This window comes from Macaca mulatta, chromosome 8, assembly GCF_049350105.2.
Source record: "Macaca mulatta isolate MMU2019108-1 chromosome 8, T2T-MMU8v2.0, whole genome shotgun sequence".
In the NCBI taxonomy this organism is placed as follows: Eukaryota; Metazoa; Chordata; class Mammalia; order Primates; family Cercopithecidae; genus Macaca; species Macaca mulatta.
Genome location: NC_133413.1, coordinates 152,625,876 through 152,645,938, shown reverse-complemented (window position 1 = coordinate 152,645,938; position 20,063 = coordinate 152,625,876). Strand labels below are relative to the sequence as shown.

The 20,063-nt window shown below is 61.4% G+C and overlaps 1 protein-coding gene across 50 annotated transcripts in view; it reads left to right on the top strand.

Annotated features, from left to right (window-relative positions):
• Positions 1-20,063, top strand: part of TSNARE1 (t-SNARE domain containing 1) — a 209,225-nt gene that overhangs the window by 119,455 nt on the left and 69,707 nt on the right. For 20 of the 50 annotated variants that reach the window (XM_077944194.1, XM_077944192.1, XM_028853022.2 and 17 more), the window contains 3 exons: positions 3,831-3,903; positions 6,970-7,434; positions 16,749-18,999. In XM_077944194.1, the coding sequence (XP_077800320.1) occupies positions 3,831-3,903; positions 6,970-7,434; positions 16,749-17,353 (1,143 nt within the window). In that variant the 3' untranslated portion in view covers positions 17,354-18,999. Of the gene's footprint in view, positions 1-3,830; positions 3,904-6,969; positions 7,435-8,493; positions 9,034-12,585; positions 12,669-16,748; positions 19,000-20,063 lie in introns of those variants that run through there. The other 30 variants (XM_077944200.1, XM_077944199.1, XM_077944198.1 and 27 more) reach the window with 3 other exon arrangements.

Genomic DNA, 20,063 nt, shown 5'->3' with positions numbered 1-20,063 from the left:
GGGAACCTTTTGGCATGCGGCCCTGAGGCCCTGCCAGCCCTGCCGGCCCGGCCGAGCCTCTTAAAGCTGGGCTGCATGAGCCCGTGGTGCCAGCAGCCATGGTCCCTCTCACAGGAGGCACAGCCACCGCACTGAAGGCTTGGAGTCTGTGTGTCCCGCAAGCTGGCTGTGGTGCAGATTAACATTCTGTGTCTTAGCTCATCCCAATGGGCAGTTATCACTGTTCCTGCTGCTTCTCTTCTGAGTCCAGCAACGAGTGGGCGGGAGCCCCGGCAGCAGCCCCAGCCCAGAGAACACGCCCCCCACCGTCTCCTCTGTCTGTGCGCCTGACATGTTTCTGGTAAGGTTGGTGGGGATCGCAGGTGGCCCTGCCAGTGCCGGCTCCTGTCAGCCACCCTCAGCCCCAGCACTGACTACAAAACGCTTCTGCCCAGGAGGACCTGGGGCCCTGGAGGAGCAAAAGCCCCCTGTGAAGCCAGGCAGCGGCAGTGAGTGTCGGCAACGGGACAGAAAATCACTTCGGCCACTGCGTCTCTGGGCGCCGCCCCCAAAATCTAGAACGCAGGCCATCTGTGCCCTGTGGGTGCCACAGCGTCTCTGCCTATCTTGGGAACACCATGTCCCAGCCCATGCTTTCGGGGTTATGGAAGTTGACTCTGATGTCATCAGGGAACGCCCAGTGCAGTGGCCATGTACGCACAGAGGCGTGCCTGGAACGATGAGGCGGAGCCTCAGGGACTCACAGCTGCCTGTCTTCCACCCTGCCCCAGCAGCTGGGTGTCCCAGGCCCCTGAAAGGCACTGGACTCGGCCTTGCTCAGCCACACCCCTGCCTGGTATCTCTTACCAAAGCTGCCTCCCCACAGGCCAGGGCAGGGGCTTGGAGCCGTGCTTCCCCCCAGGGACACAGCATCGTGCCAGTGCGGCCCTTCTCTGCTCCTGCTCGTGGGAAGCTGAATCATTGGTGCACACATTTGAGGCCCATCCCATGCTGGTGGCTGCAGCATGGGAGGTCCTCAAGGGAAGCCCACCGTCCCTGAGATCTGGCCGGGGTCCTGGGTTCCACGTCCTGGAGGGCGGCCCACCGTCCCTGAGATCTGGCCGGGGTCCTGGGTTCCACGTCCGGGAGGGCGGCCCACCGTCCCTGAGATCTGGCCGGGGTCCTGGGTTCCACGTCCTGGAGGGCGGCCCACCGTCCCTGAGATCTGGCCGGGGTCCTGGGTTCCACGTCCTGGAGGGCGGCCCACCGTCCCTGAGATCTGGCCGGGGTCCTGGGTTCCACGTCCTGGAGGGCGGCCCACCGTGCCTGAGATCTGGCCGGGGTCCTGGGTTCCACGTCCTGGAGGGCGGCCTTGGTTGCCGCCCCGTGTTGGTGGTGGTAGTGACTTGGGTTGGAGGCTGTCTCAATGTGGGTTGGATGCGGATTCTAGCATTTTCCAGCTGCGTGTCATTGGGCAGTCACTAACCCTCTCAGTGACTCAGTTTCCGTCTTCCCTGTCAAATGGGGCAATAACAAGTGAGTCACACGCCGTGTGGGGAGATGCTTCTGCCTGTGAAGCCCTTGGGAAGACCCCTGCAAGTCCCTAAGGCCATGAGGCACCAAGACCAGACTCAGGGTGCACCAGGCCTGGGTATGCTCAGTGGCCAGGGTCGAAGTTGGTGGTGGTGGGGTCATGCCTGGCTTCTGACGGGGTCAGGTCTGTAATTGGGAAGCTTGTGGAGATGGGGACCCGCCTGGCTGAGCCATGCTTCATGACCTTGCTGTCCCCGTCGTAGGATGGAGCCTAGGCTTGGTCTCCAGAGCCGGTGGCCTCACTGCAGCAGAAGGTGGTGGTGATGAGAACGGAAACCGGCTCGGGCCAACCCACGCCCATCCTTCCATTTGCTGTTGCCCCCATTGCCGCCGCAGATGCACACCGAAGCCATGACCCCTGGGCCACCTTCTCGCTACCTTCGCAGCCACTGCCCAGTCCCTGCAGAGTGACCGCCTGCCTCTGTAGCACATTTAAGCCCCATAATTGAATTGCGGTTGATACCATGTGTCAGTTTAAGATCATGCTAATGGTTTCATTTCCCAGAATACTCCTAAAGAGAAAATGAATTCCCTTGTAACATTTTGCAGTGGGGTGAAATGACCCTCATGGAAATCAATCCCAGCTCTGGAATGAGCTGCTGACTGGATGGGTGTGCCAGGGCAGGGGTCACAGCAGGCCTGAAGGAGCTTCCCCGGGACTTGGCTGGAATCCAGCCATGTGCCAGGCACTGTGTGAGGAGGGTTGGTTTTGTTCAGGTGTTAAGTGAGCAAACCTGGCTTGAGGTGACCAGGCTTGCCCAGGGCCATGCATCAGGCCAACTAAGGAGCCATCCTAGGTGCAGCATGGCAGTCAGGGAAGGAGTGGGCATCTGGTCAGTGAGCAGGGGTCTGAGTCCCAACTCTTCCCCTTTCTGAGAGGCCCTGGAGGCCATGGGACCACTTGAGCCCCCACTCCCTGCTCTGTTAGATGGATGCTAGGATGCCCCTGGGTGGGTGCCAGGTGTGAAGGGATGGTATGTGCCCTGCCTGAAGCACAACCCCAGTGTGTGCTCTGAGAGTGGCGTGACCACATCCCTTAGGATCATCAGGGCCACTTTACTGGGCAAAAGGAGTTAGGGTGAAGGTAGACAGTATGGAAGATGGAAGAGGCCAGCAGAGTATGCCGGGATGGAGGGATACCCCAGAGTCCTCCTGGCCCATGTTTCTGTTCCTTACTGTGTTCACTAGTTTCGTGGAGCCACTCAGTCCTTGGATAGCAGTGGAGCAACCATCCACCTAGCAGCTCATTGACCTACTCACCCACCCACCCACCTGTCCATCGTCCGTCCACATATTGTGCATTCACTCTTCCATCCATTCGCCCACTCATCTATCCACCCATCATCCATCTATCCCTCATCCATCCATCCATCATCTACCCACCCACCCGCCTATCCACCCATCTACCCACCCATGCACCCATCCAGCCATCCATCCACCCACCCACCCATCCATCCATCTACCCATCCATCCATCCACCCATCCACCCATCCATCCATACACACACACACACCCACCCACCCACCCACCCATCTGTCCAACCACCTATCCACCTACCTACCCATCCATCCACCCACCCACCCATCCATCTACCCACCCATCTATTCATCTACCCACCCATCCACCATTCCATTTGTCCACCTCCTATGCACCCATCTGTCTGTCATCCTTCCATCTACCTATCCACCCATTTGTCCACTTCTCTGAACCTGTTCGTCCATCTATCCCACTTCTTTAGGATTTGCTGAGCAGTGCCTGTGTGCTGGCCCATGCTCAGTGCTGCTACACAGAGAGGGAAAGGCAGACCTTCTGTCCAGGAGCCCTCAGGCAAGTGGGGATGGCGTATCTGCCCTAGACATTCTCTGCTCTCCTGCGGTCAGGCCTTTATGGTGCTGGGATGCCATCCTTTGCTAGACTGCACATCCTGGAGACAGGCCCTGAGACCCAGGGAAGCAGCTCACAGCCCCTGGGACACCTGGAGAGCTTGGGGTTTGGCCTCAAGAGTCAGGAGATGGAGCACTCAGATCCCTGCCTTGTCTCTGGCTTTTGGGGTGACCCTGGGCTTGCCCCTGCCCTTTCTGGGCCCAGTCATGCCTTCTCTCACAGGAATTGGACAGACCAGCTGGTCCCCGGCTGTTCTCTGGTTCCTTGTTCTGCAGGTGCCGCCCGGGTCTGCCCCAGGCTCCATGGGAACTTTCAGGTGCCCTTGGTGTCTGCCCCACAGCCCTGCTCCTGACGTGGCTGTCTTGTTTCCACAGAGCAACTTGCTGGATGTGAATCAGATCATCAAGGACTTGGCCTCCATGGTGTCAGAGCAAGGAGAAGCTGTCGGTGGGTACCCGCCCCAGCCTCGGGCCACCTGCTGCCCCGGGGGCCTGCCTGCCAGCCCCCAGTCCTCACCCCTTCACCTAAGGGTGGGTGGAGCAGCCTCTAAGAGGAGCCAGGCCCAGGTTGGAGTCCAGGTCTGAGCTTCTGCTCCCTCCCCACCCGCCCTGTCTCCTCCAGCCCCTCAGGAAGGCTAAGGGCATGGGGAGGCCCACACAGGGTGGCCCACCCACTCTGCTCATTGACAGACACTGGCCCCTACTCTGCTGATTGACAGACAGTGGCCCTGCTCTGCTCATTGACAGACATTGGTCTCGCCTCTGCTGATTGACAGACACTGGCCCTGCTCTGCTCATTGACAGACACTGACCCCGCCTCTGCTCATTGGCAGACACTGGTCTCCACTCATTGACAGACACTAGCCTTCACCCTGCTCATCGACAGACACTGCACCCCCACCGCCCGGCTCATTGACAGACACTGGTCCCTGCTCCCCTCACTGACAGACACTGGCCCCACCTCTGCTCATTGACACTGTCCCCGCCTCTGCTTGTTGACAGACACTAGCCCTGGTTCTGCTCATTGACAGACGCTAGTCCCACCTTTGCTCGTTAACAGACATTGGCTCCGCCTCTGCTCGTTGACAGACACTGGTCCCGCCTCTGCTTATTGACAGACAGTGGCCTCCCCTCTTCTCATTGACAGACACTGGCCGATCTCTGCTCATTGACAGACACTGGCCCCTGCTCCACTCATTGACAGACACTGGCCCCTGCTCCACTCATTGACAGACACTGGCCCCATCTCTGCTCACTGACAGACACTGGCCCCCACCCCGCTCATTGACAGACACTGGCCCCCGCTTTGCTTATTGACAGACACTGTCCCCACCTCTTCTCATTGACAGACACTGACCCCACCTCTTCTCATTGACAGACACTGGTCCCGCCTCTGCTCATTGACAGACACTGGTCCCTGCTCCGCTCATTCATAGACACTAGCTCTCACCTTGCTCATTGACAGACACTGGCCCCATCGTGATCATTGACAGACACTGGCCCCTGCTCCGCTCATTGACAGATACTGGCCTCCACGCCTTCGTCCTGGGCCTCTGCCCAGAGACTCCCCACAGTGAGGCTGTTCTGGGGTGGGTAGGGTTGTGAGATTGCAGAGATGTGGAGGCCAGAGCTCTGGTTCTGCTGTGGATGTGCCCGTGCTGGGAAGGGTGTGGGGAGAGTGGCGTGGGAACGTGCAGGCCCGGCCAGGGCACGGTGTCCTGAACTCCCTGCATCTACGAGAAGATGGGATGCACCACAAGCCAGGACACCTCCCGGCCAGAACCGTGGGCCCTCAGCCCTGCGTCCTCTGGAAAAGGAAGTGAAGCAGCAGGGCCTCCCGGGTGCCCAGGGTCAGGCCTTACCTTAGCGCCGGGCTCTATGTGGGGCATGAAGTGGGAGGCCCACAGCCTTGTCCCTTGTCTCTGAGTCCCCGGAGAAGCCCCGCCCGTTTGCCGCTGGAGGCCGCCAGCCGAGGACCTGACAGGCAAGAGGTCGGGATGAAGGGGCTGAGCATGGAGCCAGGGAGGCTGGAGGCTCCATTCAGGAACCCTCACCCAGGGCGAGGGAAGGGCTTTCCCAGACAGAAGGGACAGAGGTCACAGTGCCCAGTGACCCCGCCCAGGCCGCCAGCTCCCCAGTGCCCCCACCTGCCTTGGTTGCCCTCTGTCTCCATGGGTTGCCCATGGACCTCCCTAGAGAGATCCTCACCATGAGGTCTAAAAGCTCTGGGTCCCCCTAACCCTGACCCTAACCCCGGGATGACCGCGTCCGGTTCTCACTCCGTGTGCTCTAGCCTCCTGTGCTCGTGGACAGCCAGGGTCCCTCATGTCCTCTTCCTGCTGTAGTCACACAGTGGCCCTGGCCTGCCTGTGCAGCCCCCAACCATGGTGGGGCTCGAGGTTTGCAGGGGCCTTCGAGGGGATGCTGACCTTGCCCCCCTCCCATAGGGACCCCATCCCTGCTGTGTTTTGGTGTCTTCCCCGCTCCCACTCGAGGGTTCTGACCCATTGATCCCGCCCTGTCCAGACCTGCTGCTGCCAGGACCTGGCTCCCAGGCTGGCAGGGCAGGGGCCCCCGGCTCTGGCTGGGTGTCTCTCTTCCTCAGTTGAGGAAGAGCCAGGCTACCCCTGGTGCCCACAGGCTGCCCCTGGTGCCCACAGGCCTTTGGTTAAAGCATTTGGCTGCCCACCAGGACTCTTGGGCTCCGCCCCACCCACCTACTCTCCCTCTGTGCCCTGGCCAAGCTGTGGCCTCACCTTGGGGCCTGTGCCGAGACCAGCCTCCCGGTCCCTCCTGCTCTGACAACTGGCAGTGTGTCCGGAGACCCTCATGCAGCTGGCGTCCTCTTCCCCGGGTGCTGTGCTGTGTCCCCAGGAGAAGAGGGACTGAGGCTCAAGCACCCTGCTGCTCCCTGGGGCGAGGCTGGGCCAGGCTCGCCCCTCCATCCCCTTGGAGCCCGGGCTACCAGCTGCTCCGTGGCCCCATATGGCGCCTGCTGGGCTGCCCTATCAGTCCCTTACTGCTTCCTCTCCCCAGGACCCTCCTGTCTCCCTGCCCTCCTGCCTTCTCCCCACTGTCAGCTTCCCGAGGTGGCTGTAGCCGCTTCTGCCCCTGGCCAGCTGTCGCAGGCTGGGATATGCTGAGCGTGTGGAGTGCTTTGTCCACTCCAGGTGCCCACCCAGTCCCAGTGACGGGTTCATTGAGGGGGCACTCATGCCAGCAGTTCAGGGAAGGGAGCAGTCGTGGGGAGAGGGACAAACCAGGGCTGACCCACCACACGTGGTCAGGGCCCCAGGGAGGCCAGAGGGCACCTGCCGGGTGGACAGGCGGGAGGCCCAGAGAGTGGCTGAGACACAAGGGGCCCAGTACAATGGATGCAGGCTGCCTATGCTGGGTGCCGACGCGAGGCCTGGCCGCTGTGCACAGATGCAAGGCCTGTGATGACCTGTGACCCCGAACCTGGCTGCTCTCCCCAAGGTCTCTGCCCCCTGCTCAGCCTCTGGTGCCTTTCCAGGGTCCAGCAGCAGCAAAGCTATGTGCCGGCAGAGCTGCAGCCCCGAGCCGGCCACGGTGGCCCTGCTGCCGGGTGCCGGGCCGGGCTCCACGCCCCTGCGGCCAGGCCCCCACTCCCGCACCAAGACACGCAAGCCCAACTTCAGCCCCCAAGAGACGGAGGTGCTGGTGCAGAGGGTGAGGCGCCACTACCCGCTGCTGTTTGGGGCACTGCGGGGCACGCCTGCCCGAAAGCACCGCGTGTGGAGCCGCATCCTGCAGGCAGTGAACGCGCTGGGCTACTGCCGCCGCGACCTGGGTGACCTCAAGCACAAGTGGCGGGACCTGCGAGGCGCTGTGCGCAAGAAGCTGGCGGAGGGGGGCCCCGCCCCCGGCCTCGTCCTCACGCCGGTGGAGCACATGGTGGCGGAGACGTTCTCTGCCCACGGTCCCCAGGGCGAGGGCCAAGCCACGGAGCCCCTGCCAAGTAAGTGGCCTCCCTACAGCCCGCCTCCCCGGGACCACCCTGCCCTGGGGCAAGCAGGGCCGGCAAGTGGGCTGTGAGCTCTCCGCACCAGCTCCCAAGAGGGAGACCCTCTGAGGGAGACCCAGAGGCCCATGGAGATGGCCCACCACCCTCCTGGCCTCTCTTCTTTTAGGTGGGGAAACCAAGGGCTGGGGCCGGGGGGGTTCTGCCTGTCTCTGGAGTGGAAGGGCTGCGGCTCACGCCTGGGGTCCCAGCTCAGGGTCCTCCCGGCATTGCCAAGCATGTGCCGCCAAGGGGCTCAACCATAGGCGCCACCTCGAGCCACGCCCACCGGGTGTCCAGATGGGACGCTGGGGCCTAGTTCCACGTCACTGTTGAGTGAGGAGCACTACCGTGGGGAGGGTCACAAGGTGGCCGCTGGGACCAGTGCCTGGTGGGGACAGAGGCGAGGGCAGAGCTCCCCGATGAGCAGCAGCAGCAGGTGCAGCCCTGGGTGCCCTGGTGCCCTCCAAGGCCCCCATCTTGGCCTCTGCCATTCCTGCCTGATGTCCTGTGGCCAGGAGGCCTGTTTGGCCCTGGGTCCCAGCCTGGCCTTCTTCTCCACAGGCAGCCCTCCCCTCCCGAATGCAGTCCAGCAGTGGGCACAGCTGTCCTTAGGCAGCCAGGTCTTCCAAACCAGTGGGTCCCAGCAGGGAGAAGGCCTCACTTTCCCGGGCAGGGCAGCAGGGCCCGGCTGGCCCCAGGGTCTGAAGACAGGGGTGTCTGGGAAGAAGGGCTTCCCTCCACTCTCCCCCAGCCCCGGAGCCCCAGGGTATGGCTGCCATGAGAAGGCAAGGTCAGTCAGCAGGCCGGAGGATCGTTTGCCCATATGCACCTCCAGCCGATTGGCCCTTGCCACAACCCCCAGGGAGCAGGAGGTGACCTGTCCATTCATTGGTCACTGTTGAGGAGTTTGGGCAGAGCCAGGGAGGAGCCTGGGCCCCAGCTTGACTCTCCCCCACCCTCTCCCCCATGCTGTGCCTCGCTCTGGCCTGCAGTGGCCTCCCCCTCCTTCTGCAGGCCCTTACCTCTGGGCCCACGTGGAAGCCCCACATGCGGTGCTATCCAGTGACTCTCAGCCTCTCAGGACACGCTGTGCCCCCTTCTGAGCCCACGGGCCCACTCCAGGGACCACCGGAAGCCAGGCATTTCTGTCTGTCTGGGCCTTGTCTGCAGCCCCCAGCTGCCCCTGGCTCTGAGGGTGACGCTGGCTCCGAGGGTGATGCTGGCTCTGTGCCGCCTCCGTGCCTCCTCCCGCCGCACCTCCTCTCCTCCTCGAGACACCGCGCCAGGAGTTCCTTCGCCGTCCTCCGCATATGGTGGCCCAGCCTTCAAAGCAGAGCCGCGCTGGACTCTCCCCTTCCTGGGAGCTGCTGGAAGGACTTGGGGGACGAAGCCCTGGAAGCAGGACCAGCTCCTTCTTGAGGGCCACAGAGTAGACAGAAGGACTCAGCCTCACTGGACAGGCAGGGGCTGGCCTCAAATGCCCCCACTGGCAGCCATGGTAGAACTTGGAGTTCTGGGGCATCTCAGCTGCTCCTGCTCACAGCGGTGCCTGAGGTTGGGACACCCATGGGCAGAGTGGGCCGGGCTGGTTGGGAGATGCATGTAGACCCAGGGTGCCACCAACCCTGTGGCCGGCCTTGGACAAGGGGCCTGGGCTGTGGGCCTTGTGATGGGGCTTGGGGGATGGGCCTGGTCAGTGGGCCTCGTGATGGGGTGGGGCTGGAGGAGGACCTGGGTCCTCCTCTCAGGCCTGTGCAGGCCAGGGGTGGCTGCATCCACCCCCAGGGAGGCCACATTGTCTCCTGCAGGGCAGGTTCTTGCAGCCCAGGATTCTATGGGCAGAGGCAGACCTGGTTTGGGGGTGCTTCACAGCAAGGGTGGACATGTGGTATGGGACTGAGAAGGAAGGGCCTAGCAGGGGTAGCACTGGTGTGGCCCGGGTGCTTAGTTCTTTTCTGCAAGTCCCCAGCCCTGGAGGCTGCAGGAACTCAGGTTTGCTCACCCTGTGGTTCCCTGCCCTAGACTGAGGCCCAGCCTCAACTTCTGTGACCCCTGATGGATCAGCCACTCCAGGTCCGCTGGACGCTGGGCTCACCTCCATCACGGGAGTCTTTGGTGCCTGTGGGCTGCTCTGAGTGACCTGCCCTGCTGCTGACAGCAACTGACATGTGTTGAATTCCTGAGCGAGAGAGTGCTTGGGACAGGGCTGGACTTCCCCTTGTGGGCGCCGAGGCAGGGAGAGGGAAGTGGCTGCCAAGCCTGATGGCAGGATAGGGGCATCCCAGCTGCAGGCCCAGGTGTCCTGAGCTGGCCATGCTTTCCGCTCTGCAGCAGCACTGCCCGGGGCTTGGGCAGGGCCAGGCCTGCAGAGCTGATCACGGCTGTGGGGCTGGGGGCAGCAATTTGACACAGTGCATGGGGGTCTTCCACAGGGGTCCCTGTGCCCTGAGGCCGCTGGGCAGGCAGTTTCCTTTGAGGTGTGTGTCCTGCTCTGCGAGCGTCTGGGAAGGGCGGCACCAAAGGCTCTCTTTGGCTCCTGGAGGCCTGGTCTAGTGCTTGGGTATCCCTTGGACTTTTGGATCTCGGGGATCTGCAAGGGGCCCCCGTGGAGCACCCCCTGTGTTGGGAGGGGCAGGTGCCCAGGGCCTGTGGCTCTGCAGGGCTGACCCCACAGACCGGGAGTCTCCCAAGACCTGGCAAAGCCACCGGGCCCAGGGCTGATGGCCGATGAAGTATTGGAGTGTCGCTCAGTACCACAGGGCCCACGCACCGAACCTGTCCTCACCCCACAAGCAACACAGGGCTGCACAGCGCCAGGAGCACAGGAGCAGCCTCCCTCCCCTTGTCATCTCTGCACACCACCCTGGGGCGGGACATGGCGTGCCCACCTGGCAGCCTGGGCGCTAAGGGAGATGTTTGCTGGCTGCGGAGCTGGGCAGTGGTTGTGTGATGTGTCTTGAATGTGGGCAGTGCCACGCTGGCTAAGAATGCTCCCTGGACCGTCCTGGGTCTGTGGCCCGCACATGCAGCCCTGGAGCAGCAGGACGTCAGCCGCGTTCTGAGGGTGGGTCTCCAGGTCACATACTACGATCAGAGTCCCCAGGGCCAGGGCTTGGTGTAGAGCAGGATTGGGCACCGACTGAGTCCAAGGGTGGGATCCAGGGCTTGGCTGAGGCTGCCTGTGGTCACGGGGCAGAGAAAGTGTCCAGCCAGGGCACGTGGCCTGTCCAGCACCAGCTGTGTTAGCCCAGACCACCGTGGCCTTCCTGTCTCTGCTGGCAAATGCTCTCCAGTGTCCACATTCACCTCTCAGTGACAGAAGCGAGGCCAGGCTGTTGCCCCTGAAGGTGTAAAGTGGATCCTTTGCATGTGAGCAGGGCATTGCCCGGGCCCAGGCTAGCACCTCCTCCCTGGCAGGCTGGTCCCTCCTGGGTGGCAGTTGTAGGGGGATCTGTCCCACCTCTGGCCCCATCTTCCTTCCCTCTCCTCCTCCATTGGCCGAGAGGGTCGTGACCCTAACGTGGCAGGACATAGAGAGCCGATTTCATTTGGTGGCTGTTTGCATGTGAGCAAAGGGGTGCTCTGCTCCAGGAGTGGCTGAGGGCGTCACCCATACCCACCCTCTCCGGGCTTTGGCTCCTGTGCAGGAGCCTGGCTCTCCCCTCCCTGGCTGGGGCAGGAGCCCCCAGATGCGGCGATCAGGGCATGTCTGTGAGTGCCTGCGGCTTCACTAGGGCCCTGGGCTGGGGGAGAGGGTGGGGTGGAGCTGGTGACCAAGGGATCAATGATCCCTGTGAGGCCTGGGTGGGGGCTTCTGAAGGCAGGGCTCGTGGCTTCTACCTCCTGCCCGGGGGGCTTGCAGAGATGGAGCCACAGTTCCGTGATGAAAGTAGGGATGGTGGGCAGTGGCCTTGTCTTTCTGAGGACCCTCCTCCCTCAGAACCAGTTCTGCCAGGCCGGAGGCGATGCTGTGCCTGGCAGCAGTCCCTGTGGTTGTAACGGCTCCTCTATCCCAGGCCTTAAGACTCCTAAGGCTCAGTCAGCTCAGGCCCGTGCCCAGGTGGGCATTGCAGGTGCACAGTTTCTTTAGGTGTCCTGCCTCCCAGGCTCTTCTCCAGCTGCCTCATTGGAGGCAGGCCTTGCAGGGAACCTCCCTCCGGGAAGAAGGCTTGCCCGTGCTTGTGTTTGCATCTGGCTCTGTTGCAGACCCGGGCTGCACCCGCAGTCCTGGTGCCCAGGTGGCACGTGTCCTTCCCTTGGGTGGAAGAGAATGCAGAGCACCAGGGGCTGCCCAGGTTGAGCACCTGTGTTCAGGCCCTGCTCCTGCGGGGGGCGATGCCTTCGCCGCTCACTGCTGCGAGCCCACAGCCAGCCCTGCCTTCCTTGTGGGGCAAGGACGGCTTAGGTGCGTGTAGCACCTGGTACTGCCATTTTGCTGCTCGCGGGGTGGTGTGGAATCTTCCGGATCCCTGGGGCTGCCCTGGTCCTGGTCTGGTGTCTCCTGTGGGCCCTGATAATGTGGCTGCCCCGGGCGGCACTGCTGCAGCCCTAGCTCGGCTTTGCGCCGGCTCCTGTGAGCCCCGCACGGTGGCACAACTTTCTGATCAGCTCCCTGAGCTGAGTCAAGGGCCAGTGTGTGTGGCCAACCAGAGCCCTGTGCTTGCAGACCCAGTATCCATCAGCCCAGTCACAGCTCCACAGACATTAAGGCAGGGGCTCTGCCCCTTCAGAGAGGGCCGTGGCCACAGTGGAGGGGCCTGCCCAGTCAGGGTCATGACCGAGCAGGACTTGACCCCAGCCCTGACCTCCCCTTGCCACTCCCACCCTTTCCGGGGTGGGCTCTTCCTGCCCCACCCGGTGTGGGCACTGAGGAGTCCCCTTCCCTGGGCCACCTCCAGGTTTCCGTTCTAATGTCATTGCTACTCACTGCCCACACCACGCAGAGCCCTCAGGGCATGTCTGGCAGCCCAGCACCCATCCCTGCAGCCTCCGCTCCTCTGGAGGCCCTGGGCTCAGGCTCCCCTGGGCTTGCCTTTCTGGGGTGCCCTCAGGGCAGGGGCGGCTGGGCCTCCATCTGTAATTGCCTTCTGTTGTCTTGATTTGCAGATAGTATTGAAGCCAGCCTTGAGGCTGCGTCCTCGCATGCGGAGGCAGCCCGCCAGCTCCTGGCTGGAGCCAGCCGGCACCAAGTAAGTCCGTGTGAGGGCCACAGTGCCCGGCCGGCCCGGCCTCCGTCCCCTGTCCTCCAACCCTCCCTCTGTCTGTCTGGAGGGGCCCAGGCCCTGCCCTGTGCCTGGGAGAGGCCTGTCCACAGGCCTCCTCTGAACCAGTCCACTACCCGTGCCCTGGGGGCTCTGGGAGTGGCGGGGTTGCGGCAGTAGTGGTCTGCGTGGTGCCCACAGCAGTCGGCACCGTCTCCTCTCTTGTGTGCCCCACGCCGCCCTCTCCCGTGAATCCTGGGTGCAGCCGGGGGGAGGGCCTTTGGGGCCTTCCCGCTCCACCTCCCATGCTGATGCTGGCATGCGGCTCAGTGTCCATCCTGGGGCCGGGGACTGCGGAGGGGACTTTGTGGTTGGGGCATGTCAGTGGCTCAGAGAGAACAAGAAAGCTCAGGCCTTTATTTTCTTGAAGTGGGACTTGGAGCTGCCTTGAGGACCAGCCACTCACTGGGCCTTGTTGCTGACTTGTGGTCACCACAGGAGGACCTGAGAGATCAGGCTGGCTGGCGACTGTGGCCCAGCTGAGATGGAGGCCCAGCCACTGTCTTCCCCTCACCATCTCTGTCCCCATTGTGGCCTGGTGCTCCCCACTGGCCCTGACAGGCAGAGATGACCAGAACCTGTTCCTCAAGGAGTCCCAGGGGCCAGGCAGGCTGGACATTAAGTCCAGCAAGGTGAGGGTGGCATGGGTCACCGTGGGAGCGCAGAAGGCCCTGGGCCAGCTGGGGCCAGGAGAGCACATACTCTTGACGGCGAAGCAGGGGCAGTACTGGCAGACGGGATGGTGGAGTGTGTGAGGCTGGGGTCCGGGAGAGTCTGACGAGCCCAGGACATCACAGGCAGGTGTGATGAGAGAGGAGCCACATCCCCAGGACGCTGAGATATCACGGCTGTGCCCGCAGAGGGTCCTCAGTTGCCTCGGGGTGCAAGAGGGAAAGAGGTCCTGACTGGAACCACGCAAGGGCCTGACTGGGTGGAGAATGAGGGGAAAGGCTAGGGCCGCCTTGAGCTTCCCTAACGGGGCCCAGTCCGGGCACCACTGCCAGGGGAGTGTGTGGTAACGGCGAGGCTGGGCCTACTTCGGGCCTCCCTGTTTCTGTCGGGGGCCATCAGACTCAGGTCGGGGTCACTAAGGGTTGGCCCCTGGTGACAGCTGGTGAACGCCAGGCCGGGAGACAAGACCTGGAGAAGCTGTGCCAAGGTCATCTGCAGGATGGTGTCAGAGGCAGGGCTGGGGCTGGGTCTCCTGGCGCCAGCTCTGGGCTGTTTGACCTTGGCCCTTGGCCCGCCACCTCTAGCCGTTGAGGGCAGCTAGGCCCAGGGGCCTCCAGGAGGCAGAAGGTGGAGGCTCTGGTGATGGGCTAGGCGGACTCGCCAGAAACTCAGGGCCACACCACGCAGAGGGCCTCGTTTCAAGAGGAAAGCAGCCAGCCAGCAAGATGACCCCTCCTGAGCACCCTGGGACCACCTGGTCAGAAGCAGCGCTGATGCCTGGGACGGCAGGAGGACGATGGGACAGTGAGGAAGAGGAGGAGGAGGAGGAGGAGGAGGAGGAAAGGAGGGCGGTGGCAACTGGACCAGCCACCTGTGCCGTGGACGCCCTGCTGCATTCCCAGTGAGCCTGTGGGCTTGGTCCTGGCAGAGCAGGCACCCTCCACACTGCAGAGGAGGTGGGCAGGGCACAGGCCCAGGAGGCGGCCATGAAGTCACCCTTGTGTAGACTGTCCTGCTCCCGCCTGCTCCTGCCCCCGGGGGACTCACCAGGGAGCGTCAGGGAGGGACGTTTGTTCACCCACTCTCCACACCCAGGGAGCTGGGAGGGTCAGAGACCCCAAACCCAGAGACTGTGAAGCCAGGCCTTTGGTTTGCAGACTGCGAATTTGAGGCCTGCAGAAGGGACGGTGTTTTCTAGGGTCGCACAGCTACTGAGACCAAGCCGAGCTGGCCTTGGAGCCCACATCTGCTGTGTCTCACGTTCAGGCCTCTCCGTGTTGCCCTAGGGAAGCTTGACCCTCTTGTCTTCCTGGGGACATTCACTCCGGTGGATGGGTACCTGATGGACAAGGGCATGGCCAGACGGATGATTGGAAGAATGGATGCGTGTGTGGATGGATGGAAGGAGGAAGGTGTAGATGGGCGGGTGGATGGAAGGAGGAAGGTGTAGATAGGTGGGTGGATGGAAGGAGGAAGGTGTAGATGGGCGGGTGCATGGAAGGAGGAAGGTGTAGACAGGTGGGTGGATGGAAGGAGGAAGGTGTAGATGGGCGGGTGCATGGAAGGAGGAAGGTGTAGACAGGTGGGTGGATGGAAGGAGGAAGGTGTAGATGGGTGGGTGCATGGAAGGAGGAAGGTGTAGACAGGTGGGTGGATGGAAGGAGGAAGGTGTAGATGGGCGGGTGCATGGAAGGAGGAAGGTGTAGACAGGTGGGTGGATGGAAGGAGGAAGGTGTAGATGGGCGGGTGCATGGAAGGAGGAAGGTGTAGACAGGTGGGTAGATGGAAGGAGGGGAAGGTATAGATGGGCGGGTAGATGGAAGGAGGGGAAGGTATAGATGGGCGGGTGGATGGAAGGAGGAAGTTGTAGATGGGTGGATGAATGGAAGGAGGAAGGTGTAGACAGGCGGGTGGATGGAAGGAGGAAGGCGTAGCTGGGTGGGTGGATGGAAGGAGGAAGGTGTAGATGGGAGGGTGGATAAGTGGATGGAAGGAGGAAGGTGTACATGGGCAGGTGACTGGGTGGAAGGAGGAAGGTGTAGATGGGTGGGTGGCTGGGTGGATGGAAGGAGGAAGGTGTAGATGGGTGGGTGGCTGGGTGGAAGGAGGAAGGTGTAGATGGGCAGGTGGATGGGTAGATGGAGGAAGGTGTAGATGGGCGGGTGGATAGGTGGATGGAAGGAGGAAGGTGTAGATGGGAGGGTGGATAGGTGGATGGAAGGAGGAAGGTGTAGATGGGTGGGTGAATGGATGGAAAGAGGAAGGTGTAGATGGGCGAGTGGCTGGGTGGATGGAAGGAGGAAGGTGTAGATGGGTGGGTGGCTGGGTGGAAGGAGGAAGGTGTAGATGGGCAGGTGGATGGGTAGATGGAGGAAGGTGTAGATGGGAGGGTGGATAGGTGGATGGAAGGAGGAAGGTGTAGGTGGGTGGGTAAATGGATGGAAAGAGGAAGGTGTAGACGGGCGAGTGGCTGGGTGGATGGAAGGAGGAAGGTGTAGATGGGCGGGTGACTAGGTGGAAGGAGGAAGGTGTAGACGGGCAGGTGGATGGGTAGATGGAAGGAGGAAGGTGTAGATGGGAGGGTGGATAGGTGGATGGAAGGAGGAAGGTGTAGATGGGTGGGTAAATGGATGGAAAGAGGAAGGTGTAGATGGGCGAGTGGCTGGGTGGATGGAAGGAGGAAGGTGTAGATGGGCGGGTGACTAGGTGGAAGGAGGAAGGTGTAGACGGGCAGGTGGATGGGTAGATGGAAGGAGGAAGGTGTAGATGGGAGAGTGGATAGGTGGAAGGAGGAAGATACAGATGGGCAGGTGGCTGGGTGGATGGACAGACAGCATGGATAAATGGGTGAGTAGACGGATGGATGGATGAATAGAAGGAAGAGGAGGTTGGAGGGGGATGGCTGGACAGTGATGAACAGATAGGTGGACAGATAGATGAGTGGACAAGGCAGGCCCGTCCATGTGGAGGAATAGACACTGGGTAGCAGGATGGTGGGTAGACCAGAGGGCAGGCGGACGAGCGGATGGAGCACAAGGGAGTCAGTGGGAGGATGCATACAAGTGGTGCTGTGGTGGGTGGGCACGTAGGCTTTGCACTTGGACAGGCTGTGGCTTCAGTCCCAGCACTACTAGAGTAAATGTGCCCACGTCTCTGGGTCTGTTTCCTCATCTCTCAAACAACGGGTGCAACTCCCACTGCAGATGGAGCATCGTGAGACCCAAACAGCTCCGAGTGCAGAGGCCTCACGTGGGCACTGTCCCTGCGCCGTGCTCACCCCCCAGATCACTGGGTTTTGGACATGCAGGCTGACATTTCCCTGTCTCCCTCTGTTAGCCGATGAGGAGGACGAGACCCCCAGCTGCTTGTGGCTGCCCCTGCGGACCCTGGAAGGGCCCAGCCCACCTGAACCTGACCCCCTGGACTTACGAGGAGTCTTCCATGCACCCACCTCCTCACCCTCCCCACCTGCTTCCCCAGCCTCCACCCCACCAGCAACCACACTCATGGGGTCCTTCCAGCCTTCCCCGCCCTCTTCAGCGCCAGCACCTCCCTTGCCCTCCAGGAGGACCCCAGTGGCAGCATCTGAAACGTCCGTGTTTGAGCAGCGACTACTGGACTCCCACCGGCGGCAGGGTGCCCTGCTCTCCTCTTGGGCCCAGCAGCAGAGCACACTCATGGCCCAGCAGAACCTGCTGCTGCAGCAGCTGACTGAGCAGAGCCAGCGTCTGGCCGATGGTGTGGAGGCCCTCAACCGGACCCTCGAGAGGCTGGTGGAAGCACGCCCCGCCAGGGAAGCCTCACCCTTACTCCGGGACGCTGGTCCTGCTGGTGGAGTGGCCCAGGGGCCTGCTGGAGGCTCCCAGGACAGCCCCCAGGGTGCCCACTCGGGGCTCGAGGTCTTCTCAGGGATGATCTTGAAGGTGGAGGAGGAGATATAGGGCTAGTCGGGGGTGCTAGCAGAGCCAGAGGGCAGGAGCAGGGCCTCCGGTCTTTCCCCTGCTGAGTCCAGGCAGGGGAGAGGTGCAGTGACTGGGTCTCCAGGGCGCCGGGACAGCTCGAGTCCAGGAGACCGGAAGGATGAGAGGACGTGGGCTGTGTACCTATGGTGCTGCGTCCTTGCCATTGCCTGTGGAGTGTGGTGACCTGCAGGGAAAGTCTGCAGAGAGCCGACCTGTGGGGCCCAGTGGACCAGGTCTACTCAGGGATGATGCTATTGGAGGCTCCAACCCCGTGTGGCAGTGGCTGTGAAGTCTGCAGCCAGCGCCCCAGCAGGCAGCTGGAGGCAGGGGAGGTGGGGAAGATGCACTTCGGGGCCCCCTGCTCACCGGAGCTCTGGAAAGGGTGGCTTGGCCAGGCCCTAAAAAGGTCCCGACTGTGATCTGGCGTGACTCCTGAAAGCCCCTGTCCCCTTCATGGGCGTGTACACTCGGAGGCCAGGGCTCCTGTGTCCTACCTGATTCTGGCCCAGGGGAACCGCATCCCATGAGCCTGGAATAATTTCTCTCCGATTTTCTATGTTATTATAAATACATAAAGCTATATATATATCTATGCCCATATATTACTTGGTACTGTATGGGGCTGGGATGATGTTTTGTACTTGTAGATTTTTCTTGCAAAAAGTATTTTTTTACATAAGCATGAAATAACAAAGCAGCAGCAGTGCGGCTGCCGAGGAGTACATGAGTTGGAGCCTGCTCCTCGGGCCTGGCAGGCCCCGCTGCTTTCAGCCTCCCTGCGGGGGTCCGGGCACGTCCCTGCATCTTCAGATCCTCTTCCTCCATGACTTCCTTTGACTCTTGGGAGATCCCTCGGCGGGGCTGCCCCATCTCCAGTCCCTGCACAGCAGGGCACAGTCTGCAGCCCCCCCAGCCTGGACAGCTGTTGGGAGCGAGCAGGAGCAGGAGGCGGGACCAGCCTGGGCCTTGACTGGTCTGGGGCCTCCAGCCGCGTCCTCTGCGGCCCCTGCCTGGCTCCCATGGCCCAAAGCCTGTCCCAGGAGCAAGATGCTGGCTGACTGGCCTGAGTGGGAAGCATGCTGGTCCCAGCAGCTTCTGGGGAAGCTCTGGCACAGCCAGGAGTCAAGACTACAGCGTCCCTGAGAGCAGGGAGGGGCCTTTTCCTCACTCCGCATTTTTCCGTGGAGCCAGCGGTGTGTCAGTAACTCTTGTCTGTGAGAGAACCTGAGGTGTAGCCACATGTCCAGCTGCCTTCTGCGCACACCTGACCTCCCTCCAGGCTACCCCCTCTGTAGGTGCACATGGTTCTGCTGTTGGTTCTAGGCGGGGCCTCCACTCTGATGGTTCCACTCGGGAAAGCTGGCTTTATCCTGCAAAACCAGCTGACCTCAGTCCCTCCACCTCCAAGAAGCCTCTGTAGATCTTCGTTCTGAGTTCTTGTCCACTAAAAATACCCACCATGGGCTGGGCACAGCGGCTATGCCTGTAATCACAGCACTTCGGGAGGCTGAGGCAGGAAGATCGCTTGAGGCTAGGAGTCCGAGACCAGCCTGGGCAACAGCAAAACCTTGCTTCTACAAAAAATAAAGTTCAATAAATAAAGATACCCAGCACGGCTAACGGTGGCCTCGTATGGTCGTGTGTATTTTCTGTCTTGCGTTACAGTCTTAACCTGGATACAGCCTCTACTCTGGTCCTAGCTGAGCCCCAACCTTCACCCCACACCGTGTCCTGACTGCAGTTGCATGTTGAGCCTTGACCCTGGTCACACACTGAGCCCTGATCCTGGTCCTGGACTATGTCCTGACCCCAGTTACACATGGAGCATTGGTGCTGGTCACTGACTTAGCCCTGATCCTGGTGACAGACCTGGCCCTGATTCTGATCACACACTGAGCCTGATCCTAATTACACACTAAGCTCTGGCCCCAGCCCTGACCCTGGTCAGTCCAGGCATCTTCTGGGAGTATCCTCTGGGCTGAGCCCTTACTAAGTGCTGAGGATACAGAAGCAACCAAGTCAGACTTGGGGCCTCTCCTTCCTGAGCTTAGCGTGTGCTACAGAAAACATACACTAAGCAAGTCAATACATATTTGATGAAAGTTATTTTGTGTATCAGTTAAAAATCGATATAACTGCATTTGGTAGGAAACAGAGAATAGTGTGTCTTAGAGTGGACAGGCGTCATGGCTCCTGTGTCACGGACATCGGTGACCTGGAGCTGGCAAGGCAGGGCCACAGTCCTCAGAGGTCCAGCTGTCTTTCTGCTCCCTTCTCTGCCATGGCCCTCATGGCCCAGGATGGCTGCAGAACTCCACCGTCACACTCGTGTTCCAGGTAGCAGGGTGTAGGGAAGGAATGGAGGAAGGTCACACATACTCCCTTGAAGGAGATCTCTGCCTGCATCTCAGCCCACTGACTGGGAGTTAGATGCCCACATTTCGTTGCCTTAGAAGCTGGAAAACACAGCTTCAGCCCCAAATGGGGATTTTGTTACTAAAACGGAAGGGACTGGATGCTGGGGGATGGAATGCAAGAAGCACAGCCCCCGAGGTGAGCAGTGTGAGACCGGATGCTTGGCGTGCAATCTGCCAGGCTGGGGCACTGAAAGAGCTGGGATTGCACAGTCTAGAGTGTCAGGGGCTTCCCTGCAGGATGGACAGCAGAGGCCTCCAAGGTGATTTGGCAG